General features: G+C 41.1%; 1 protein-coding gene across 1 annotated transcript in view; it reads left to right on the top strand.

Annotated features, from left to right (window-relative positions):
* The window catches only part of cpne7 (copine VII), a 109,875-nt gene extending 83,375 nt beyond the window's left edge, over window positions 1–26,500 (top strand). The window contains exons 13-16 of the mRNA XM_061882560.1: window positions 2,365–2,416; window positions 5,578–5,711; window positions 12,019–12,255; window positions 20,799–26,500. Of these exons, the coding sequence (XP_061738544.1) occupies window positions 2,365–2,416; window positions 5,578–5,711; window positions 12,019–12,255; window positions 20,799–20,951 (576 nt within the window). The 3' untranslated portion in view covers window positions 20,952–26,500. The remainder of the gene's footprint in view (window positions 1–2,364; window positions 2,417–5,577; window positions 5,712–12,018; window positions 12,256–20,798) is intronic.
* The last annotated feature ends 717 nt before the right edge of the window (window positions 26,501–27,217 follow it).

Here is a 27,217-nt window from a genome sequence, read left to right as displayed (position 1 = left end):
TTGACTTGTTTAAGAATTAAAAAAGCAGGTGTTGATAAAAGACTTCCCTGCTGTGGGATGTTACATCATGTTTGTCGTGTACAACCTCTTGTGAGAATTACATTTTTTTATTTTTTAACATTGATTTAACATTTATTTATACCAATTACATACAGTACCAAAAAGAGTACCAACGAATACCAGAATCAATAAGGAATATCAATATTGGTATCGGTGTTGATAACATCCTAATGACATACATCCTTAAAGTTAAAGTACCAATGATTGTCACACACACACTTGGTGTGGTGAAATTTGTCCTGTGCATTTGATAATTCCAATGTATATCTGTCAGTAGACTTCATATGGAAGCGCTAAAACAATAACATGACTGGTTGGGAGAAGACACAGTCAAAGTAGAGGCGCGTAAATAGGACTGCCCACAAAATGCCGTATCCTGAAGAGACGTTCAGAAGTTGGCTTGAAGATTATCTGTAAAACACAATCTGTGCAAAATAAAACATAATCTGTGCAAAATATTGACCAAAGAACCACCATTACATGTTATGTAGACCAGTGGTCCCCAACCACCGGGCCGATTGGTACCGGGCCGCATTTAAAAAAAAAAAAAAAAAATGTATTTATTTATTTATTAAATCAACATAAAAACACAATATACGCTTACAATTAGTGCACCAACCACAAAAACCTCCATTTTTCATGACAAAGAAGGAAAAAAAAAAGGACCCCACCGGGCCGCGGGACAAATTATTAAGCGTTGATGGGTCCGCGGATACAAAAAGGTTGGGGACCACTGATGTAGACCACAAGCAGGTGTTTTAAATGTAGCAAAAAAATCACAATGTGACCCCCATTGACAATTCCTAGACTTATCTTTAAAACAGTCATTCTCTGCTCCTAGAATAATTTTCTCTCTGCTTGAATTCAGCTTTTTCATATTGTTGTATTATCTGTTTTCTGTATATGTACTAATGAGTAAACTGGGTTATGTGATTACAGGGCATTTTTAAAAAACCTCAAGTGGGACAAATTACTTTAATGGTACTAGGCATCAGTCAGAATGAGCTTGTGTGAAAAAAAGCAGCGCAGTGGAACACCCGAACAAGCGACAATTACTGATGTGATTTCTCACACTTGTGCATAACTGATGGTATTAGTCACACCTGTGCAGTGCGTGAGAGAGGACTGCAGATAGTAAATCTGCATGATTTATAACAATGTCTTCCTTTCATATGTATACACATTTTACATTCATGTTTGAAATGATTCAAGACCACACAGCAAACCAGCTGGAGAGGAAGAGGTAGTTGTCTGTCTTATGTGAATGAGCTAAATAATATTACGGTAATGTGTTAATAATTTCACACATAAATCGCTTCTGAGTATACTGTAAGTCGCACCCCTGGCCAAACTATGAAAAAAACTGTCTTGGTTTGGCTGCTTGTTTGAGGAGAAGAACAGTTTCTCAGTGTGGACGGGTTAATTTGCCAATGAAACAGCTTTGAATGAAACACTGCCAATCTGCCATGTGGATGATGCAAGTAGATTATTAATAGAATAGGATTTAATGCAGGTCCATCAAAGCTAAATGCAAGAAATCGCTGTTAAATGTCACGCACAAAGCAAATTCATTGACTGATTTTTTTAATACACACTTATTGATGATATGTGCTGTAAAACCTTTAGTTACAGTTCTAAAATTCAGTCGGTCCTAATACCAAGGTTATTTTGAGGAAATCTAAAACTTGCAGTATTTTACCATTGATTGCTGTGAAACCTAAGTCATATACTCTAACACAACAGAATGTTTGTCATTTTAAACACACAGTGAACACATTGTACTTGCAAATTGTTCAGTAATATTCATAATACAACCTTCTAAATGACTAGATTCTTGAAAGGATTATTCCCTCACCACACTGCTAATTGTTCTAGCAGGGCAGCACGGTGCCACAAGGGTTAGTGCATGTACCTCACAATACGAAGGTCCTGAGTTCAGTCCCGGGCTCGGGATCTTTCTGAGTGGAGTTTACATGTTCCCCCCGAGACTCTGGCTTCCTCCCACCTCCAAAGACATGCACCTGGGGATAGGTTGATTGGCAACACTAAATTGGCCCTAGTGTGGGAATGTGAGTGAGAATGTTGTCTGCCTATCTGTGTTGGCCCTGCTATGAGGGGGTGACTTGTCCGAATGCAGCTGAGATAGGCTCCCTTCTGGGGTAGCGGTAGAAAAATGGATGGATAGCATGGAAGCTGCCCAAAGGCAAACCATTTTAGACAGAATTTTTCTTTAATTGACATAAAACGTTGTAGTCTGGTTAAGGAAACATGAAATTACTGTTGTTCTTTCTATTTTTTTCAAAGGTGTCTCATGACTTTGCTATCAACTTCAGTCCAGAAGATGATGAATGTGAAGGTAAGAATACATTGTTTTATCAAAATAACTGTGCTACTCTTTGGAAAAAAATCCTGATTAAATGCACTGCAGAGTATTTGATATACTGTGGGGAAAATTAAAGAAAATATACTTACTTAATAACCACTCCCCCAGCCCCAAAACAAAACCCATAAAACAACCACTCAACCAATCAACAAGATTATTTGTGAACAATTTAACAATATAGAAGTAAAACATATATAAGACAATACAATTATGTAGACAAAACAATCAATCCTATTGTCGTATTGAACTATATAATACTGGCTCAACTTCCCATCGTTGACTTCTTTGGACCACAAACTAGTTGAGGTCACAGCGGTCTATAGAGAGAATATAGACAACTCGGTTCCAGAGTTGGTCCCAAACACTGTGCCCTGTAGTCACGTGAGGAGCTTTTGACCAATCAGAGAGAGTATGGCCAGACAATGTCTTAAATGAACAAGTCGTCCATGTTCTCTATATAGACCGCTGTGTTTGAGTTCAGTCTACAGTTAGTACATCACCTTTACTGTTTACAGCCAAGAAGAGCGCCCCATCCTCAAATCCCTTCCCTGGCTCCAAGTAAAACTCAGAATTGACTATAAGGTCTCCCTCCTCACCCATCAGATCTGCCCCCCCTCTTTCCAGGAACTCCCCAGACCATTTCACGCACCCTCTGTTCAACATCCTCGTAACACCAAGGACTAAGCTTTGCACCATGGGCGATAGGGTTTTCTCTGCTGATGTGGAACGCCCTCCCTGAGCATCTGTAGGACCCACAGACTATAACTGCTTTTGAAAAGAGCCTTGAGACTCATCTTTTTAGAAAAAGCCTTCTGCTAATTTCATTTTTTTTAAATGTTTAATGTGTTTTTAACTACTCTGGTATCCTTTTAAACTGTGTAGCACTTTGAGACTGACAAACGTAAAGTACTTTACAAATAAAATGTATTTATTAATATTCCATTTTGCCTCAAGATACAATTAACAATCAATTTTAACCATCAATTATTCCACCAATATGCTTATTTTACATGTTTCAGCAACCTATCTGTGTAAGTTTGAAGGACAATTCAGTTTCAAAGCAGAATTTTTTTTTAGTACGTGACTGACTAACAGTAGTCGTCCCTCCCCAGGTCACGCTTAAATATTGCCGCTTCACTACAGCACAGTTTTTTTTTCAACTTAAAAAACACATAAAAAGAAAGTGTATTCTACAGGTTTTTGGCCAAAATTAAGTGTATTTATCTTATTTTGTAGTATAATATTGCTGCGATTGATTAAGATATTCACCAAGCGGGACTTCTTCTACCGGGTTAAGTGTGAACTGTGCTTAGAACATCTCGGCGCTTTTTCCAATGACCAATTGTGGCAGAATAACTTTTTGATGGACTTCCTCTTTAAACCCTGCCTCGTCAATTAGGCGTCTCTTCTGGCTAACAAGACTGCTATTAACTATCCGCTAACAGCAGCTGTCCGGGCAAAGTGGAAATAAAATGAATGCTAACACGGAATGCTGCAGCAGTCACACTGACTGGATTTTTGCAGAACAACACGTTTCAGCATGCCAATGCCCAGTTCTATTAATTCACCAATTAATAATGAACAACTGTATTGTTTTCATGTATACACTCTCTACTGACCCTTGCAAGCCACAACAATAATTAGCTGCCTCCATACATTGATTAGCAGTTAAACCTTCAGTATGTTGGTTGGTGTCTCTAGGTCAGTGGTTCTTAACCTTGTTAGAGGTACGGAACCCCACCAGTTTCATATGCGCATTCACCGAACCCTTCTTTAGTGAAAAATTAAAATGTTTTTCAAATTGAAGATAACATTTTACTGTATTTTTCGGAGTATAAGTCGCTCCGAAGTATAAGTCGCACCTGCCGAAAATGCATAATAAAGAAGGGAAAAATCATATATAAGTCGCACTGGAGTATAAGTTGCATTTTTGGGGGAAATTGATTTGATAAAATCCAACACCAAGAATAGACATTTGAAAGGCAATTTAAAATAAATAAAAAATTGTGAACAACAGGCTGAATAAGTGTACGTTATATGACGCATAAATAACCAACTGGAAGGTGCCTGGTATGTTAACGTAACATATTATGGTAAGAGTCATTCAAATAACTATAACATATAGAACATGCTATAAGTTTACCGAACAATCTGTCACTCCTAATCGATAAATCCCATGAAATCTTATACGTCGAGTCTCTTACGTGAATGAGCTAAATAATATTATTTGATATTTTACGGTAATGTGTTAATTTCACACATAAGTCGTTCCTGAGTATAAGTCGCACCCCTGGCCAAACTATGAAAAAAACTGTGTCTCATAGTCCGAAAAATATGGTATGTTTTTTTACTAGTGCACAGAATGAACTTTGTTCAAAGAACAAAACCAACACAGTGCATGAACTCACAACACAATACACAGTACACACCTGCAAATCAGATGGAAAATTAGAAGGAACATTGTTTGGGTGTATCCATAACACGGCAATAGGGAAAAGTTTTTATTTATACGATGAGTCGGGTGTATCTTCACCTCAGTGGCAGAGGCTCCGCCGAACCCCTGAGGCCAAATCACCGAACCCCTAGGGTTCGATCGAACCCAGGTTAAGAACCACTGCTCTAGGTCCTGCACTTACTTGTCATAATGGAAAAACACTTCGGTTCCGTTTTAAATCTTTACAACAATCCAATCCAATCCACTTTATTTGTATAGCACATTTAAACAACATAAATGTTTCCAAAATGCTGCAAAACAATATTAAAAACAATATTCAAATATTATCCTTAGCTCCACCAATGACTGAATTAAAAATAAAACTAATATAAAACAATATAAAAATATATGTGATTAAAAACGATTTTAAAGGGTAAAATCAATTAAAACAATAAATAGAAATTAACTTTTTTTTAAATACACAGAGGACCACACAACTCACAAAGTGTTAAAAGCCAAAGAATAAAAGTGGGTCTGAAGACGAGACTTAAAACACTCCACTGTACAACAACACAGTAAAGGCTCCATCTGACAGCCCCCCACCCCCACACACTTTTCACCTTCTTGTTGGCTGACGGATGTGGGAAAATGTATCGCTTGTTTTTTTCTAAGCTGCGCATGTGTCACTGTGTTTGATCAGAGATCCAAGGAGTGGTTGAGGCATACCAGAACTGCCTTCCTAAAATCCAGCTGTACGGCCCCACCAACGTTTCCCCCATCATTAACAGGATAGCCAAGTTGTCAGCCGGCGACGGCAACATTAAAGACGCTTCTGTGAGTGTCTCCGTCTCTTTACGTATGATTTTCATGTTACTGAGCTTTGTTGTCTTGCCTCCCACTATGTCCCTCAAGTGAACAGCCTGCGGGTTAACTCGCAGTTTACAGTAATGGTGCCTATAGCACTGAGAAGAAGCAACCCAGCATAAATAAATAAACAAGCGTTATTTTAGCAAAGATTTACCACCATACAATAATGCTTTATTTTCTTTTTTCTCAGCAAAATAGCTAAGGAGTATTTTACAAGGCCAATAGTGCTAATGAGCACTGTGCTCTGGTGGTCTTATCTCACTTTAGCATCAACCTTTATATGGCATTATTATTTACCGATCAGTGTGAATGCTTGTTTTCCTAATGAGGCTCTCATGCCAATTATACTCAATAAAAATATCAACACTTTGATTTTTTTCTCCCATTTTACATGAGCTGAACTCAAATAGTACATTTCTATGTTCACTAAGTGGCTAAGATTCTCAAATATTGTTCATACATCTTGTTAGTGAGCACATCTTCATCCACCTCACAGATGTGGCTTATCAACATGCTGATTAGACAATTTCTGCACGGTTGTGCCCGAGGCCAGTGTTTTTCAACCTTTTCTGAGCCGAAGCACATTTTTTTCATTGAAAAAATCCCAAGGCACACCACCAGCAGAAAACATTAAAAATTTAAACTCAGCACCCTATAGTGACAGTAAAATGTTGTTCTTGCAATTGTTGGATAAAAATTCAAACCATAACCAACCATGCATCACTAAAGCTCGTCTCCAAGTAGGTGTACTGTCACGCCCTGTCCCATCATGCTGTGACTCATTTTGAGGTTTTTTTTTGTGTTTTCCTGTGTGTAGTGTTTTAGTTCTTGTCTGTCGCTTCTATTTTGTGGTTCATTGTCATGTCATGTACGAATGTACTTTGTGGACACCATCTGCTCCACGCACTGTAAGTCTTTGCTGCCTTTCAGAGTTCTGTTTTTGTTTACTTTGCAGCCAGTTCAGTTTTAGTTTTGTTTTGCATAGCCATCCCTAAGCTTCAATGCCTTTTGTTTATTTTCTGTTTAAGCATTAGATACCTTTTGACCTGCACGCTGCCTCCCGCTGTCGTCTTCATATTGTGATCACAACAAACCATGTTCCTGACGTCTACAAAGCAATTAGCTACCTGCTGCCACCTGCCACCCAATTAGGTGAAATTACATAATTTCCAACGGCACAGCAAACAATATCTCATAGTACATTAGTGTGCTGCAGCACAGTGGTTGGAAAACACTGCCCTAGGCTGGCCACACTAAAAGACTGATCCAAAATGTGAAGTTTATTGTATGGCATGGTAAAACCAGTTAGTGCATTATATGTGTGACCACCATTTGCTTCATGTACCATATGCACTAATGGGACAGCATTGATAAATGCATGATTAAATAAATACATTAAATGTGTCAAATTGAATTTGAATGTAATATATAAATGTGTTATTAAATGTGCACATGTATTTAATTAAATGTAAGTTTTTATTCTTAATAATTTCTTTAATCATTGGGTTTAATTATTGAATGATTTCATGATTTGATTATTTCACAAATCAATTATTAAAAGATTTGATAATTTAAAGAATATTTTAATGGACCTATGCGTCAGCACTTCATGAATTCATTCCATCTGTCAAACTCAGCCATCAAAGTCAATGGGCAGATCCCAACACCTGATTGATTACCCAAAACTTCCACTTGTTCAAATAAGCGTGGGATATCTTGTGCTGCGTTCCTGTTACCTCTGTAGTTGGAAGTCGGAGCTGGGAATAACGTCACAGTCGAGTTGTGAGCGTTCCAATTACGATGTCGGAAATCAAGATAACGACATCCACGCAAAACTATTTGTGGGTTTGCCTTGTCTGAGTACAAACATGTTATGGGAAAATATGCGGTCTTCTGCAACCTTCAAACACGGAAGATGAAGAGAAATCACAAGCCACAATTGCTAGCGATGTACAAACCCCGTTTCCATATGAGTTGGGAAATTGTGTTAGATGTAAATATAAATGGAATACAATAATTTGCAAATCATTTTCAACCCATATTCAGTTGAATGTGCTACAAAGACAACATATTTGATGTTCAAACTGATAAACATTATTTTTTTTGCAAAAAATCATTAACTTTAGAATTTGATGTCAGCAACAAGGGACAAAAAAGTTGGGAAAGGTGGTAATAAATACTGATAAAGTTGAGAAATGCTCATCAAAGACTTATTTGGAACATCCCACGGGTGTGCAGGCTAATTGGGAACAGGTGGGTGCCATGATTGGGTATAAAGGCAGCTTCCATGAAATACTAAGTAATACACAAACAAGGATGAGGCGAGGGTCACCAATTTGTAAGCAAATTGTCAAACAGTTTTAGAACAACATTTCTCAACGAGCTATTGCAAGGAATTTAGGGATTTTACCATCTACGGTCAGTAAAATTATCAAAAGGTTCAGAGAATTTGGAAAAATCACTGCACGTAAGCGATGATATTACGGGCCTTTGATCCCTCAGGTGGTACTGCATCAAAAACCGACATCAGTGTGTAAAGGGTATCACCACATGGGCTCATGAACACTTAAAAAACCACTGTCAGTAACTACAGTTGGTTGCTACATCTGTAAGTGCAAGTTAAAACTCTACTATGCAAAGCAAAACCCATTTATCAACAACACCAAGGAACGCCGTCGGTTTCGCTGGGCCTGAGATCATCTAAGAGTGACTGATGCAAAGTGGAAAAGTGTTCTGGGGTCTGACGAGTCCACATTTCAAATTATATTTGGAAACTGTGGATGTGGTGTCCTCCGGAACAAAGAGGAAAATAACCATCCGGATTTTTATAGGCGCTAAGTTCAAAAGCCAGCATCTGTGATGGTATGGGGGTGTATTAGTGCCCAAGGTATGGGTAACTTACACATCTGTGAAGGAACCATTAATGCTGAATGGTCCATACAGGTTTTGGAGCAACATATGTTGTCATCCAAGCAGAATTATCATGGACGCCCCTGCTTATTTCAGCAAGACAATGCCAAACCACGTGTTACAACAGCGTGGTTTCGTAGCAAATGAGTGCGGGTACTTTCCTGGCCCGCCTGCAGTCCAGACCTGTCTCTCATCGAAAATGTGTGGTGCATTATGAAGCGTAAAATACGACAGCGGAGACAACGGACTGTTGAATGTCTAAAGCTCTACATAAAACAAGAATGGGAAAGAATTCCACTTTCAAAGCTTCAACAATTAGTTTCCTCAGTTCCCAAATGTTTATTGAGTGTTATTAAAAGAAAAGGTGATGTAACACAGTGGTGAACATGTCCTTTCCCAACTACTTTAGCACATGTTGCAACCACAAAATTCTAAGTTAATTATTATTTGCAAAAAAGAATAACGTTTATGAGTTTGAACATCAAATATCTTGTATTTGTAGTGCAGTCAACTGAATATGGGTTGAAAAGGATTTGCAAATCATTGTATTCCGTTTATATTTACGTCTAACACAATTTTCCAACTCATATGGAAACGGGGTTTGTACAACTTATATACACCACGTTAGATAAATGCTGTTTACACAAACATTACCATATATATATGTACAACAATACATTGTTTATGACTGATTTGATGCTACAATAACAATTCAGAAGTGCTAAGAATGGATTTTATAGGAGCAGATATGGTTTACATCCGTCTTTAAAACGAACTCGGGGGTGGAGAGTGCTCTGACCCTGAGGGGCGTTCCTGTTGAAATTTCGACTAGGAACTCAGAAATTCCGACTTCCCAGTACAAATGGAACACACCATCTTGGTCTGAAAGTGTGTCAATAACTCCGACAACTTCCAAAAAAATTCCTCTACTTTAACAGCTACATTCTTTGGGTCAGCACTTCTTGCTGCTTCGACATATTCCGCAAAGTCTAAAATATCTACCACCAACTCCCAAAAAACTACAAGTGTATCCTCCTACGTTCCAGGCTTCAGACCAAAGCAATCATTGGAGTAGATTTGTGTTAGCCCCGCCTACTGACTTTGATGGGCGAGTCTAACAGATAAATATAAATTAATTAAGTGCTGACACAGGAAATAATCTAATAATTATTATATTGTGACATAATTAATTGAATCACAAAGCAATGACGTCTGTGATTAATTTAATCATGAAATAATGAAATCTATCATACATTATTTAAATCAGTGGTCTCAAACTCAATTTACCTGGGGGCCACTGGACGCAGAGTCTGGGTGAGGCTGAGCCGCAAGAAAAGATTTCTTCCCAAAAAATGTTGCATACTCCTCAGCATATTTAGTTGTATAATGACATTACAAATTGTATCCCTTGTGCACCGCAACTTTGTCTGTGCAAATAAGACACGTCGGGGTGCTCAACAAAGAAATATTGCATCTCCCACTTTTCCTGGAATTGACTTTGCACATCACTAACCATTCTCTTCACTGCAGGCTTTGAAAAAGACATGTTTGGTGTCGTGGAATATATTTGTATTTAGCCGACGCATGGAGAATAATTTTATTTCCGCAATGTGCGTCGTTCCGCTTCTCCTCCTTACAGCAACACGGCGGTCGGCGGATAATAGCCGGGAAAGTACCTGGATAGCAAGCGCGAAAAAGTGACGGCTCCCGGAGTGTTATTTGGCGTCATATAGAAATATATGTATTGTTCATCGTGTGAGATAATGCAAGTTAAACAATAAAAAAAAAAAATAACGGTTTGAACTGGTTCAAGTTATTGGGGACTGTTATTACTGACGGACAAGTGTCACGGTGTGACTGCAGTCAGGCATGTAAGAAAACCCTCATCTCTATGCAACGTCTCTGTCGCTTTCACTCATTTGCCGCTTTTCCACCAATGCAGGGGTAGGCAAACCAGAACGTTGAAAGAGCCATTGTGGACCCAAATAACAATGCTGTCAAGCAACATTCATATAAAACTTGCGGGCCGCACTAACATTAAACTTTCATATTAAGGTGGGGGCTGCAAAATACATCTTGCGGGCCGCAATTGGCCCACGGCCCGCGTGTCTGAGACCCCTAATTTAAATGATTAAATAGGGAAAATATTATTTTAATGATCAAATAATGAAATGCTTTTTTACATTAAATCAATGAATGACACATGGTTGTACTAAATTCAAATTAGAATGAATTAATTATAAATGTTGTTAATTAAACATTTATTCATCAAAGTTTGTATTTTGACCCACCATAATCCAAAGCATTCCGATCATTCTAAATGGGTGACATGTCATGGCCAGCATACATGTTGGTATGCTGGCCATGCAAGAGTGAAACGTTTTCAGCTTCCTGCAATTGTGTACAGACTCTTACAACATGGGGCAGTGCATCACCATGCTGCAACATGAACTGACGTTAACGGGTGATTGGGACAACAATGAACCTCAGGATCTGGTCACGATATCTCTGCGCATTGAGCATGCCATCTATAAAATGCACCTGTGTTCGTCGTCCATAAGATATGCCTGCTCACCCTGCGTCCACTACGCTGATATCAGCAAAGTGCACCCCCACACGAGGCCAGACACGGTGTCTGCTATCTGCCAGTGAAAAGGAGGAGGTCCTACGCTGTTTGGTTACATGTGGTCTGCGGTTGTGAGGCGGGTTGAGTCGATGTACTGCCAAATGCTCTTTGGACCTGGTTTATGGTTGGAAATGAACAATCATTCCACTGCTCTAGTGCACATTACTGCATTCAACATGCCTAATGCACACACCCTCAACACTTGCAACATCTGTGGCATTGTGCGGCGTGATAAAACTGCACATTTGGCCTTTTATTTTGGCTAAACTATGTAACACCTGCGCAATAATCAGGCTGCCTAATCAGCATCTTGATATGCCACTCCTGTGAGGTGGATGGGTTATCTCTGCAAAGGAAAATCGCTCGCTGTCATTGTTTAAAAGTAATTGTCCACAACATTTGAGAGAAATATTATATTCATTCACATAAAACAAGATTTATATATTTTAATTCTGCTCATGAAAGATTGTAGCAAAAAATTGTTTTTCCCTTTTTTGTTGAGTTTATTTATAAAATGTCAACACGTTCAAGTAACAATGCTAACCTACTTATAAGTAAATCAAAACTACATGTTTCCATCCTTGCATTTAATTTTGGTTTTATACTGCTCCTATGAGTCTATTTTGGATACCACTTAGTAAAGAGTACTCTTCCTCACTTAACCACGCATAACCACATGCTGCTGTTTAATGAGGCTCATGAAAAAAACTAATAGAAAAACTCTCCATCTTCTCACAGCGCTACCACATCCTGCTCATCCTTACGGATGGCGTGGTGACGGATATGGCGGACACACGTGAAGCCATTGTGCGTGCCTCCTATCAGCCTCTCTCCATAATTATCGTTGGCGTCGGCAATGCAGACTTCACAGACATGCAGATCTTGGATGGAGATGACGGTGTTCTACGCTCACCGAAGGGCGAGCCGGTCCTTAGGGACATTGTGCAATTTGTGCCCTTCAGGGATTTCAAGACGGTTAGTCAACTCAGCCGAGGACATGATGTTTTCTTGAACATATGTTTGTCTTTTCATGTGCTACTTAAATTATCCATACACAAAGAGTTGTATCAGCTTGGCATGCAGCATATCAATCAATCAATCAATCAATGTTTACTTATATAGCCCTAAATCACTAGTGTCTCAAAGGGCTGCACAAACCACAACACAAACCACTACCACATCCTCAGTAGGCCCACATAAGGGCAAGGAAAACTCACACCCAGTGGGACGTCGGTGACAATGATGACTATGAGAACCTTGGAGAGGACGAAAGCTATGGATGTCGAGCGGGTCTAACATGATACTGTGAAAGTTCAATCCATAATGGATCCAACACAGTCGCGAGAGTCCAGTCCAAAGCGGATCCAACACAGCAGCGAGAGTCCCGCTCACAGCGGAGCCAGCAGGAAACCTATATGGGATTATGTAGGTTTGTGGAAGCTTACACATTTGTGTATGTCTTCTTCAGTACTGTATCTTACAAAGGTGAACACTTTACGTTTCAACAAGCATTGTATTATATCTCCTCAAGGAACAACACTATAGAAATGAAATCCAGAGATATTAGTACACACATTTTATAGCAATACCGACTAGTATTAATAATATTCAATCAATCATTCAATGTTTATTTATTCAGCCCTAAATCAGAAATGTCTCAAAGGGCTGCACAAGCCACAACGACATCCGCGGTACACAGCCCACATAAGGGCAAGGAAAAACTCACTTCAGTGGGACGTCGTTGTGAATGACTATGCGAAACCTTGGAGAGGACCGCATATGTAGGCAAACCCCCCCATCCCTCTAGGGGAGACCGAAAGCAATGGACGTTGAGTAGTGCGTCTTACATAATATTGTGAAAGTCCAGTCCATAGTGGGTCCAACATAATAGTGAGAGTCCAGTCCATAGTGGGGCCAGCAGGAGACCCTCCCAAGCGGACACGGGTCAGGAGCGCAGACATGTCCCCAACCGATGCACAGGCGAGCGGTTCACCCCGGGTCCCGACTCTGGTCAGCCTGCACTTCATCCATGGCCATTCGACCTGTGTGTCCCGCACGCCCCCCTCCACAATGGAGAGGGGGGCAAAGGAGAAAAGAAAAGAAACGGCAGATCAACTGGTCTAAAAAGGGGGTCAATTTAAAGGCTAGAGTATACAAATGAGTTTTAAGATGGGACTTAAATGCTTCTACTGAGGTAGCATCTCTAACTGTTACCGGGAGGGCATTCCAGAGTACTGGAGCCCGAATAGAAAAACGCTCTGATGCCCGCAGACTTTTTTTTGGCTCCGGGAATCACTAATAACCCGGAGTTCTGTGAATGCAGATTTCTTGCCGGGACATATGGTACAATACAATCAGCAAGATAGGATGGAGCTAGACCGTGGAGTATTTTATACGTAAGTAGTAAAACCTTAAAGTCACATCTTAAGTGCACATGAAACTAGTGCAGGTGAGCCAGTATAGGCGTAATGTGATCAAACTTTCTTGTTCTTGTCAAAAGTCTAGCAGCCGCATTTTGTACCAACTGTAATCTTTTAATGCTAGACATAGGGTGACCCGAAAATAATATGTTACAGTAATCGAGACAAGACGTAATGAAGGCATGAATAATGATCTCGGCGTTGCTGGTGGACAAAATGGAATGAATTTTAGCGATATTACGGAGATGTAAGAAGGCCGTTTTAGTAACACTCTTAATGTGTGACTCAAAGGAAAGAGTTGGGTCGAAGATAATACCCAGATTCTTCACCGAGTCACCTTGCGTATTTGTTTGGTTGTCAAATGGTAAGGTAGCATTATTAAATAGATGTCGGTGTCTCGCAGGACCGATAATCAGCATTTCGGTTTTCTTGGCGTTGAGTTGCAAAAAGTTGGCGGACATCCATTGTTTAATTTCATCAGGACACGCCTCTAGCTGAATACAATCCGGCGTGTTGATTCAATAATCAACCTGTACAATGCTAATAAATCCCATGTACAAGAGCGATTAAGGCAGTGGTGGATAACAGTGGTACTTACTAAATGTTGACACAATATATACATGTTCAATGTGACGTGTAGTGTACTCACTTGTGATGTCATCCATTTAGGCTATGGTCATCTGGACGCAGCGTATTAAAGGGGAACATTATCACCAAACCTATGCAACCGTCAATATATACCTTGGTGTTGCAGAAAAAAGACGATGTATTTTTTTAACCGATTTCCAAACTCTAAATGGCTGAATTTTGGCAAATTAAACGCCTTTCTGTTTATCGGTCTTTTAGCAATGACGTCACGTTGTGACGTCACCGAGGTAACACACCAGCCATTTTCATTTTCACATTACAAACACCGAGTCTCAGCTCTGTTATTTTCCGTTTTTTCGACTATTTTTTGGAACCTTGGAGACATCATGCCTCGTCGGTGTGTTGTCGGAGGGTGTAACAACACTAACAGGGAGGGATTCAAGTTGCACCACTGGCAAGAAATCTGCCGCCAGACCCCCATTGAATTTGCCACAGTGTCTGGCACCGAGATGTATGGATAACCTGCAGATGCATTTGCAACGATTAAGTCAACGAAATCACAAAGGTGAGTTTTGTTGATGTTGTTGATTTATGTGCTAATCAGACATATTTTGTCATGGCATGACTGCCAGCTAATCGCTGCTAACATGCTATGCTAATCGATGCTAACATGCTATTTACGCTAGCTGTATGTACATTTGAAACTAGATACCCACATTTAATGCGAAACAAACACTTACCAATCGACGGATTTAAGTTGCTCCAGTGTCACAAGATGCGAAAGTCCTGATCGTTTGGTCCGCACATTTTACCGGCAATGCTAATAAGGCAGCCATGCTATGGGCCACTTCATTAGGTACACCCACACTATGGCCGAATAGCGTCAATAGCTATTCGCTCAATAGCTTCAATTTCTTCTTCAATTTCGTTTTCGCTATCTGCCTCCATACTCCGACCATCTGTTTCAATACATGCGTAATCTGTTGAATCGCTTAAGCCGCTGAAAGCCGAGTCTGAATCCGAGCTAATGTCGCTATATCTTGCTGTTGTAACCGCCTTGTTGTTTGTATTGGCAGCACTGTATGACATCACAGGGAAATGGATAGTGGTTTTGAAGGTAGCGAAAATAAGGCACTTTAAAGCTTTATTTAGGGATATTCCGGAACCGGTAAAATTCTGAAAAAAAAAACAAAAAAAACAACAAGCAACTGGGAACTGATTTTTATTGTTTTTAACCCTTTTGAAATTGTGATAATGTTCCCCTTTGAATAAAAAGGCCCCTCCCCGTAATGTTCCCAAGTAAAGTACACGCCTCCGGAATTGCGCACTGTTCACACGTCATCTGCGCACAGCCAATCTATGCTGTGCTCAAAATAAATTCTTAAGAAAATAAACAATTTATTGTGTATGATTTTTAACTCTGAGTGGCAAGTGACAAAAAGCGAACACTACAGATAAAACAATATTTGTCAACGCTGTTAAACTATTGTGACGTCTGTCGAGATGCTTTAAATAGGACAAGGACACCCATCGATCACTTTAACTGTTTATCGTCGGCCGTAACCATACCAAAAAACGTTAGCAAAAAACTACTATCTACCAAAACTGGTCATTTTTTTTGCCGTACAGATGACGTCAAAACCAACTCTCTGTCACCTCAACAGAAGCCGCTCTCTTTTTGTCACTTGCACCAACATACACACTCATTATAGTCAGCTGCTGAAGCATTTAGAGCCACACAAACAGTCGGGTAATTCCAACAACACACATAAACTATGAATGCCAGGTCGTTGCACTATAATGTCGCTCACACGCAGCCAATCGATGTCATTGACAGCGTGCTATGCGTGTTAGTCAGCTTATAGTTTACAGTGTAGCAGAGTTATGAGAGGTAAATGCTTATAATTTACACTCCTCTATCAGAAATGTGCTTATTCGACTATCATTTATTAGGAATGTTAATTTATGGATATTAATCCTGGAATGCTGTTTTTAGATTACATAAATGCTAATAGAAAGGTGTAATGATATATTTTACGGACCGAAAGTTACAGGAATGTACACTTTATCCCATGCCTACATCTCATTGTGCAAAATGTGAATGAATGTTTTAAGGGGAACTAAATGTAATTTCTGAAAGAGGTACACATTATTTTCAAAGCAGGACCTCCCACCCAGACACACAAAACCAGTACATTGCTCATGAAAAACACTATCTTTGTTGTTGTTTTCACCTTAATTGAGCAAAATCACTTATATTAGAAAATAATCTAATGGAAATGACTGGCCTCCTCTCTGAGCTGCAACCTTATCGTGGTAGAGGAGTTTGCGTGTCCCAATGATCCTAGGAGCTATGTTGTCCGGGGGCATAAAGCCCCCTGGTAGGGTCTCCCAAGGCAAACAGGTTCTAGGTGAGGGATCAGACAAAGAGCAGCTCAAAGACCTTTATGAAGAAGAAACATCATGGACCCAGATTTCCCTCGCCCGGACGCTGGTCACCGGGGCCCCCCTCTGGAGCCAGGCCCGGAGGTGGGGCACGATGGCGAGCGCCTGGTGGCCGGGCCTGTTCCCATGGGGCCCGGCCGGGCACAGCCCGAAGAGGCAACGTGGGTCCCCCCTCCAATGGGCTCACCACCCATAGCAGGGGCCATAGAGGTCGGGTGCATTGTGAGCTGGGCGACAGTCGAAGGCAGGGCACTTGGCGGTCCGATCCTCGGCTACAGAAGCTAGCTCTTGGGACGTGGAACGTCACGTCACTGGGGGGGAAAGAGCCTGAGCTAGTGCGCGAAGTCGAGAAATTCCGGCTGGATATAGTCGGACTCACTACGACGCACAGCAAGGGCTCTGGAACCACTTCTCTCGAGAGGGATTGGACCCTCTTCCACTCTGGCGTTGCCGGCAGTGAGAGGCGACGGGCTGGGGTGGCAATTCTTGTTTCCCCCCGGCTCAAAGCCTGTACGTTGGAGTTCAACCCGGTGGACGAAAGGGTAGCCTCCCTCCGCCTTCGGGTGGGGGGACGGGTCCTGACTGTTGTTTGTGCTTATTCACCAAACAGCAGTTCAGAGTACCCACCCTTTTTGGGAACGCTCGAGGGAGTACTGGAAAGTGCTCCCCCGGGTGATTCCCTTGTCCTACTGGGAGACTTCAACGCTCACGTTGGCAACGACAGTGAAACCTGGAGAGGCGTGATTGGGAAGAATGGCCGCCCGGATCTGAACCCGAGTGGTGTTTTGTTATTGGACTTTTGTGCTCGTCACAGTTTGTCCATAACAAACACCATGTTCAAACATAAGGGTGTCCATATGTGCACTTGGCACCAGGACACCCTAGGCCGCAGTTCCATGATCGACTTTGTAGTTGTGTCATCGGATTTGCGGCCTCATGTTATGGACACTCGGGTGAAGAGAGGGGCGGAGCTTTCTACCGATCACCACCTGGTGGTGAGTTGGCTGCGATGGTGGGGGAGGATGCCGGACAGACCTGGGAGGCCCAAACGCATTGTGAGGGTCTGCTGGGAACGTCTGGCAGAGTCTCCTGTCAGACAAAGTTTCAATTCCCACCTCCGGAAGAACTTTGAACATGTCACGAGGGAGGTGCTGGACATTGAGTCCGAGTGGACCATGTTCCGCACCTCTATTGTCGAGGCGGCAGATCGGAGCTGTGGCCGCAAGGTAGTTGGTGCCTGTCGTGGCGGCAATCCTAAAACCCCTTGGTGGACACCAGCGGTGAGGGATGCCGTCAAGCTGAAGAAGGAGTCCTATCGGGTCCTTTTGGCTCATAGGACTCCGGAGGCAGTGGACAGGTACCGACAGGCCAAGCGGTGTACAGCTTCAGCGGTCGCGGAGGCAAAAACTCGGACATGGGAAGAGTTCGGGGAAGCCATGGAAAACGACTTCCGGACGGCTTCGAAGCGATTCTGGACCACCGTCCGCCGCCTCAGGAAGGGGAAGCAGTGCACTATCAACACCGTGTATGGTGTGGATGGTGTTCTGCTGACCTCGACTGCGGATGTTGTGGATAGGTGGAAGGAATACTTCGAAGACCTCCTCAATCCCACCAACACGTCTTCCTATGAAGAAGCAGTGCCTGGGGAATCTGTGGTGGTCTCTCCTATTTCTGGGGCTGAGGTCGCTGAGGTAGTTAAAAAGCTCCTCGGTGGCAAGGCCCCAGGGGTGGACGAGATCCGCCCGGAGTTCCTTAAGGCTCTGGATGCTGTGGGGCTGTCTTGGTTGACAAGACTTTGCAGCATCGCGTGGACATCGGGGTGGTGGTTCTGGATTGGCAGACCGGGGTGGTGGTTCCTCTCTTTAAGAAGGGGGACCGGAGGGTGTGTTCCAACTATCGTGGGATCACACTCCTCAGCCTTCCCGGTAAGGTTTATTCAGGTGTACTGGAGAGGAGGCTACGTCGGATAGTCGAACCTCGGATTCAGGAGGAACAGTGTGGTTTTCGTCCTGGTCGTGGAACTGTGGACCAGCTCTATACTCTCGGCAGGGTTCTTGAGGGTGCATGGGAGTTTGCCCAACCAGTCTACATGTGCTTTGTGGACTTGGAGAAGGCATTCGACCGTGTCCCTCGGGAAGTCCTGTGGGGAGTGCTCAGAGAGTATGGGGTATCGGACTGTCTTATTGTGGCGGTCCGTTCCCTGTACGATCAGTGCCAGAGCTTGGTCCGCATTGCCGGCAGTAAGTCGAACACATTTCCAGTGAGGGTTGGACTCCGCCAAGGCTGTCCTTTGTCACCGATTCTGTTCATAACTTTTATGGACAGAATTTCTAGGCGCAGTCAAGGCGTTGAGGGGTTCCGGTTTGGTAACCGCAGGATCAGGTCTCTGCTTTTTGCAGATGATGTGGTCCTGATGGCTTCATCTGACCGGGATCTTCAGCTCTCGCTGGATCGTTTCGCAGCCGAGTGTGAAGCGACCGGAATGAGAATCAGCACCTCCAAGTCCGAGTCCATGGTTCTCGCCCGGAAAAGGGTGGAGTGCCATCTCCGGGTTGGGGAGGAGACCCTGCCCCAAGTGGAGGAGTTCAAGTACCTAGGAGTCTTGTTCACGAGTGAGGGAAGAGTGGATCGTGAGATCGACAGGCGGATCGGTGCGGCGTCTTCAGTAATGCGGACGTTGTACCGGTCCGTTGTGGTGAAGAAGGAGCTGAGCCGGAAGGCAAAGCTCTCAATTTACCGGTCGATCTACGTTCCCATCCTCACCTATGGTCATGAGCTTTGGGTCATGACCGAAAGGATAAGATCACGGGTACAAGCGGCCGAAATGAGTTTCCTCCGCCGTGTGGCGGGGCTCTCCCTTAGAGATAGGGTGAGAAGCTCTGCCATCCGGGAGGAACTCAAAGTAAAGCCGCTGCTCCTTCACATCGAGAGGAGCCAGATGAGGTGGTTCGGGCATCTGGTCAGGATGCCACCCGAACGCCTCCCTAGGGAGGTGTTTAGGGCACGTCCAACCGGTAGGAGGCCACGGGGAAGACCTAGGACACGTTGGGAAGACTAAGTCTCCCGGCTGGCCTGGGAACGCCTCGGGATCCCCCGGGAAGAGCTAGACGAAGTGGCTGGGGAGAGGGAAGTCTGGGTTTCCCTGCTTAGGCTGTTGCCCCCGCGACCCGACCTCGGATAAGCGGAAGATGATGGATGGAAATGACTGGCACCATTTGGTTTAATAATAAGACATTTAACCTGTTATGATGTCAAATTTTGGACAGGTGTGATGCTGGTGTGGCCAAAATGTACACGTCTGATGTTGCTAACATGGTCCACTGAATGCTGAGGGAGTTTGTGCGTTTGCTCACACACATTAAAAATTAAGGCGAACATTGCTCTCCGGTGTTAAAATGATTAAAACAAGTGGTGTTTCAAAAGAAAATCTCTGTCCAAACAAACACATACACGGGCTTCCATGCACATGTTGTCCAGTCAGAGGCCAGAAAAACATCCACAGCTGACTTAGTCACACATTATACCGCCTCTTTTTATGAATATAGTGAAATAATAGATTAGACATTGACACTTTTTATTGCTTAAATGACACAATTAACTTTACACTTACATGGACGCAGGAATCATCAGTGTGCTGTAAGGCACAACACTTGTGAGTCAATAACAATGTTCTCTTGTTAAATAAGATGAAATGCTATAAAACATTTATAGTTTTATAATCTGTTGCCAAAGTATCGGATCTGGTCTGTGGCCAAAGTATCAGATCGGGATCGGCAGCCCAAAATGTTGATCGTGACATCCCTGTTAGTTTAAAATATTTCGTACTGTCACTCAAGAATATGTGGTGCAATAAAAATGGTTGCTGCAATGTAAGATACTGTATATGAGCTTTTTCTGAGTCTGAGTTAGAATAATTGCACAGCTTGCTTCGTCACCGCTGTGATTGACAGGTAATCCCTTCAGGCTCTAAACCTGGAAGACATTCTAGCACATTGGGAACTGCTCAGATAAAGCAGGAGAATAAATAAACAAATGTCTCACCATTGTTCAATACCTGTTTTGTAGGCTTCACCGGCAGCCTTGGCCAAGTGTGTCCTGGCAGAGGTACCCAAGCAGGTGGTGGAGTACTACAGTCATAAGGTCATCCCCCCTATGTGCCCAGTGAGGGACCTGTCCACGCCCATCCTCAGCCCGGTTGCCACCAGCCCAACAGAATAACTACACTAAACCCATCCTGGGGACCAAGCTGTGACCGCAGCACCTGTCCAGCAAACACATCATTCTTTGAGGATGAGACAGTCTTAAACATCTTGTTAGCCATCTATTCCACTTCTACAAAAAGCATTCTGGACAACTCACCAGGAAGTGAAAGTTATGTTTCTCTGCTCAGTGTGGATTCAGCACATCTCCCTGGCTTTTGCAAACAAACCATCCCAGCTGTATCAGCATCTGAAGGATTACATTTATTTGCCTTGACTTTGTGCATGCCAGCCAATCTGTCACCATTAATCACAGACAGAGGATTGATGTTCTTCACTGGCTTGGATATTGAGCCTCTTATTTCCGTCTTATTTGTAGTATCTGTTGAACAATGTATTGCAAAGAAACAAGCAATCGGGTTCCGATAAACTCATCACAATTGTGGGTTTGACACATTAATTTGTTATCACGTGGTTGTTATGCATTTAGGAGCAGAGTGTATTAATCACATTTCTATGACGATGACAGGGTTTCAGTTGCTCTGTTTCAAATTATTCTCTATTTACTGAGTCTCTCTTTTTTTTAACAGACATCAAGAGGTAAATAATAAGAGATTCAATTTCTATCCCTGAAGGAGTTTGCGATGGCACCAATTTAATCATGTGCAACCTTGCAACTTTGTCCAATACCCGTAATTTTCTCACATAATTTGTCCAAAGGAATTATTTTCTGAGTAGCGCTCCAACGCACACGTCAACTGTCTAATCAAATCTTACGTTTGTTTCTTGAGTGGATGAAGCAGGAACAACAACTTTTAACAATACTCACACCTCAACACTCTTTATTGCTTAAATGATACAAGTATAGGTCAAACATACTTCCTAATATATATATATATATATATATATATATATATATATATATATATTGACAAATATGTTGAAGTGTGATGATAATCGTATTTGTATCTTATTTACCAACAGAAAAATAGCGCTATAGATAACTATCAACAGTTCACAAATGCTATAAGATGCAGGGATAAATGTGTTGGAACACACTGTTAAAGTTTTTTTTTAAGATGAAAAAACAATGTTTAAGTGTAAATAATACAAGGAGAATGTCTGCAACTTGTGGATGACAGCGCAGACAGCGGACAATAAGGAAGCTTTGGAGGTGTCTCTATCTGTATTATAATTAATTATTCCTGGAAGTTTAATTAAAACAGTACAATAATTTGATAGTTATTTGCTTGTACTGCCATCACCCAGACTTATAATATATCTATATTCTTATAGACTTATATAAAAAGAGTAAAACACACATTTGTTTTAAATTTTTTTGTTGAAATCCTTTGCTTTTTTAGGTTAAGAAACTCTTAAAACATTCATCCAGCCACCCATTTGCTACTGCTTGTCCCTTTTTGGGGTCACGGGGGAGGGGAGCTGGAACCTATCACAGCTGTACTCCGGCGGAAGGCAGTGTACACCCTGAACAAGTCGCCACTTCACTCTTACAACACTGATAGCATTGTTTTCAAATCACAAGTTTATTCGATGTTATATAAAGAAAGACTTACAACATTACAGTCTTGTATGTGAAATCCTGGAGAGACTGCAATTTTATATTTTTGGTAAACTTTGTGACTGGTTTGATGCAGTGGCCTGAAACACACCATCTTCCGGGCGAGACCAATCCAAATATGATTTTTTAGATTATTTGCCCAAATATCAAGTGTGAAATTACACAACTGGGTAATTTTGGTTTGAGCTGATGTCAGAAAATATGTCTTTTAGCAAAGCCATTTGGGTCCACTTGGAATAAGACCACTCTCTCTTCCCTTCCTTTCTCCCATGTTCTTCGTTCACGGCATACTACACAGGACCACTCAATGTCAAAGCCAAAATCAAAGGCAGAGTTGCAGTATTATTGTCACACACATCATTACACAACTCAGCAACACAGAATTAAGGATTGTTAGTCGTTCTTGTTGTGTCCCCTGACCAGAAAGCTCCGTAGACTGAACCAAGGCTGAGGTTTATAAAGTCTTGCCTTCAGGGCCAATGCCTTTCATTTACTTTCCTACACGTTCCTCTGTAGAAACAAGACTTGCACTATAGTTTTATGGGTGAAACCTTTGTTTGAACATACGACATGCTTACTGTATCGCTCACCGATGACTCAATATGGCCAGCCTGAACAGTTATTTCATTTGCATAAGACATAACAGCCCTCCAAAACCTACTGTTTGGGACTGGGCTGTTTAGAAGGGGTTGTTTAATTCTTGATGCTTGAGGCGGAGCCATGTTATTAAGAAACCTCAGAACTGATTTTATCTGTGAAAAAATGTATGTCTCCTTTAAAGAGGTCATATGACTTTTTTCTACATTTAAAACACTTTCTTGTATTCTATATAACTTGCAATGGTGGTTTTTTGGTCAAAATTGTGCATAGATTATGTTTTACAGACCGTCTTCAAACCGCTTTCGGACGTCTCTTCAGGATGCGCCATTTTGTGGTCGGTCTTATTTACGTGCCTCCACTTTGACAGTGTATTATCCCCGTCAGCCATGTTTTAGTTTTTAGTGCTTCCATAACGACTCTTTCGACAGATATAAGTTAGAACTATACACTACTTTGTAATAGAAATGGCAACAGCTGAGGAGGCATGTGCATGTACGAGCCAGTCTGCTCCACAACAAGAATATAGAGAAAAATAAACATTTTATTCAGTACAGCGTGGACTACTACATTGGACTAATGCAAACCTCATCGGGTAAATATTTACCATATGTGGAAATGTTCGCTGACCTCACCAATAAATAAAAAAAAACGGCACAAAAATGGCTCGATTGGAGGAAGTATGAAGGAAGGCAAGATTGTTTTATAAATAGCTCCACAATGCCTCCATTGTTTGATTTCAAATTCCAGGACTTATGCTTATCTCAAATACACAAAAACAAGTACCAATAGGTAAGAAAAGTTTTTTTTTTGCAAAATAACTCCCCTTAAAAGCGTGTTTCTAGGGTGTTGCATTGAAGCAAAAGTGACAAATGTATTTTGTGACACAATCTGTGGAAAAAAGGTGGAAAGGCAATGATATAATCGAGTGTATGATAGGTTTTCAATTGTCTCTAATACGGATGTATTATAGATCCTTCAGAACTGTCCAGAATTACTCCCTCATCAACATCTGCCATACATGTCCTTATTTTGAAGGTATTTTTAAAGTTTCAGAGATGTACCGAAAGCACACCATTAAGCAGCAGCATAAACACAATCAGGAAATGTTAATGCATTGTAGGGTAAATATATTGTGTGCCTATAAGTAAAAGGGTAAGACAAACAAAGGGATTTAGTGTAGTACATTTTCAAACAATATAAGAGTATTCATTCACACCTTGATTAAAAGGCTGCCACCAAGGTGCCAGGCTGCTCACCATGAGCAGTTTGAGGCCAAAAATGCAATGCTGCAGACTATGTGGCTCCCTGGGATTGAACCAGAAACTCTGATTACAACATGACATGTATACCCCCTCAACCATAACGCACAAAAGGTGAAATGTGCTTGGATCATTCAACATTTTTCACTTTCAAAAGGATTCATCTTGGGCTTAAAATGTGTTTTGTCTCTTGTGAAATGAATTATTTTGCTACCCAAATTGAATCTCTGTTTGCTGTATTTTGCATTACAATATGAGATAGCCTCCGTTAATGATAGTCATTTTGTTTCTTTTATGCACGTATACAATTCACAATGACAAGATGTATTAGTATTTTGTACAAAGAGTAAAGCATAAATATGTGGAAAATGTATATTTACCTGATTTTTTAGTTGCCCTTTGTAATGCAATGTATCATACTTGGTAGCGTATTTACACCATATACACATTATAAAATATTATTATCATTAACAAACAGAATGTTATAATCCTAAATAAAGATAATAAAGTGCGGGGCAAATGCACTGCAATGTCCTAAAGACACAAAAACACCAACATGCACTTGAAACACGCAGAATTGTCCAAAACACACACAAACTGCCAAAACACATGCAATTTCACAAAACACAACACACAAGTGCAACAATATCCAAAACACGCAGAACCCCCCAAAACACATGCCACTTGAAATTCAGGAAAAGCCAGCAGACAAACGATAAAACTGTGAGTTAGTGTACCACTAAGAAACAAGTCCCAGATATATTAATACGTAGATGCTGTCGTCCATTGGAACAATGTGTCAATGTGGCTGCTGTCTTGAGCAGGGGGAAGCCGTGTTTATTTACTGCATTAGTCAACTGAGACAGAGGTTGATAATAATGATCAACATTTTGGTGCCAGTAACGTATTTGAAAATTCAAATAACATCCCATTCCAAATGAGAAAGGTTTTACACCGCTACCGAAAGAAAAAAATGAGTCAGACAAATATTTCTTCCAGAATTGTATAGCTTTTTGGAATGAGAGAGGAGGGAGGGGAGTCATTTGTGCAAAATGTGGACATGACATAAGCATTGGGTAATGCAGTTAATACAACTTAAATCATAGAATAAACCCGTTTGGAGTGTAACCTTTTGACCAAAAGACAAATACAACATAGATTAATGATAATCGCCCAACATCACAGCAATTTTTGTCCTATTCATGAGAAGTTTGGAGATATTCCCAGCAAGACCCAGAACACATACAGGGCCAAACAAGTGTATTTTCTTAGGACAAAAAACAGACCACTGCAGTGAAGACAAAGCCACACACACAAACTTTTAAACTCAAATAGTGATTTTAGACAAGAGATTACTAAAATATTAATTTTGCCTCCACATCCTGCTTGACAAGCCTGTAGGCGGCATCTAAATATTCATATGTTTAAATAAGCTCTACCAGTGGTGATATAGGGATTTAAAAAAAACTGAATAAAGTAAGCGTAGTGAAAAGGTACATTTTATGTATCTATTATACTATATTTAAACAATATTATAGAGCTACCAATTTATTGAGTTGTATTTTCCCCGTATTGCATGTGTTTTAGGACAGTGGTACTCATCCTTTTTTCAGTGATGCACCCCCTGTTAACATTTTTGTAATTCAAGTACCCCCTAATCAGAGCAAAGCATTTTTGGTTGAAAAAAAGAGATAAAGAAGTAAAATACATCACTATGTCATCAGTTTCTGATTTATTAAATTGTACAACAGTGCAAAATATTTGTCATTTGCAGTGGTCTTTCTTGAACTATTTGGAAAAAAATATATAAAAATAATTAAAAACCTGTTGAAAAATAAACAAGTGATTCTATTATATATTAAATAAAGATTTTTACACACAGAAGTAACCATCAACTTAAAGTGCCCACTTTGGGAATTGTAATAGAGATCCATCTGGATTCATGAATTTAATTCTAAGCATTTCTTCACAAAAAAATAAATCTTTAACATCAATATTTATGGAACATGTCCACAAAAAATCCAACTGTCAACACTGAATATTGCATTGTTGTATTTTTGTTCACAGTTTATGAACTTGCATTCATATTTTGTTGTAGTATTATTCAATAAATATATTTATAAAGGATTTTTGAATTGTTGCTATTTTTAGGTTATTTAAAAAAAATCTCACGTACCCCTTGGCATACCTTCAAGTACCCCCAGAGGCACGCGTAACGCAATTGAGAACCACTGTTTTAGGGGATTATGTGCATTTTGGACAATGTTGCGCGTTTGCCCCGTCGACCACTATAAAACACCCTGAATACCTACCCATTTACCAATAACAGATTCAATTGTTTTTGGAGGTTGTTGAACTACAACTACAGATTTTTGTTTGCACTAAGTTACTGGAAAATACTATAGCCCTATTCCACAGTGAGATACACTTTTTGTATTATTTCCTACTATTTCTTTACTGAAGACATTGCCTGCTGGGTGAATGCACAAACAAGCACACAAAGGAAGCCTAATGTTCATCTGGATAGCTTATATTTTATCCACAACTGTTGTGGTAATTTCTTTGCACACTGTACCTGCTGAGCGCTTCAGCTTTTTCTTTTGTTTGTTTAAAAAGCCAATTTGGCCGTAAACCAAGCTGCCACTACATTTACAGCTATTTCTTACTGTCACGCACATGCACACGCACACACACATTCACCTTGGAGGCACAAATATTACAGCGACTTTGATTTGTCCTTCGCCTAGCTCCCTCGGCTCCCCCTGCACGCTATTGACTGATGGATGCACATTCCACATAAACACAACCGTGCAGCGTGGTTGGACTGTCTGAACTGTTTTGAAC

This window comes from Nerophis ophidion, linkage group LG02 (assembly GCF_033978795.1).
Source record: "Nerophis ophidion isolate RoL-2023_Sa linkage group LG02, RoL_Noph_v1.0, whole genome shotgun sequence".
NCBI classification, from domain to species: domain Eukaryota; kingdom Metazoa; phylum Chordata; class Actinopteri; order Syngnathiformes; family Syngnathidae; genus Nerophis; species Nerophis ophidion.
The sequence above is the reverse complement of the archived record's forward strand: the minus strand, read 5'-3'. Positions and strand labels throughout refer to the sequence as shown.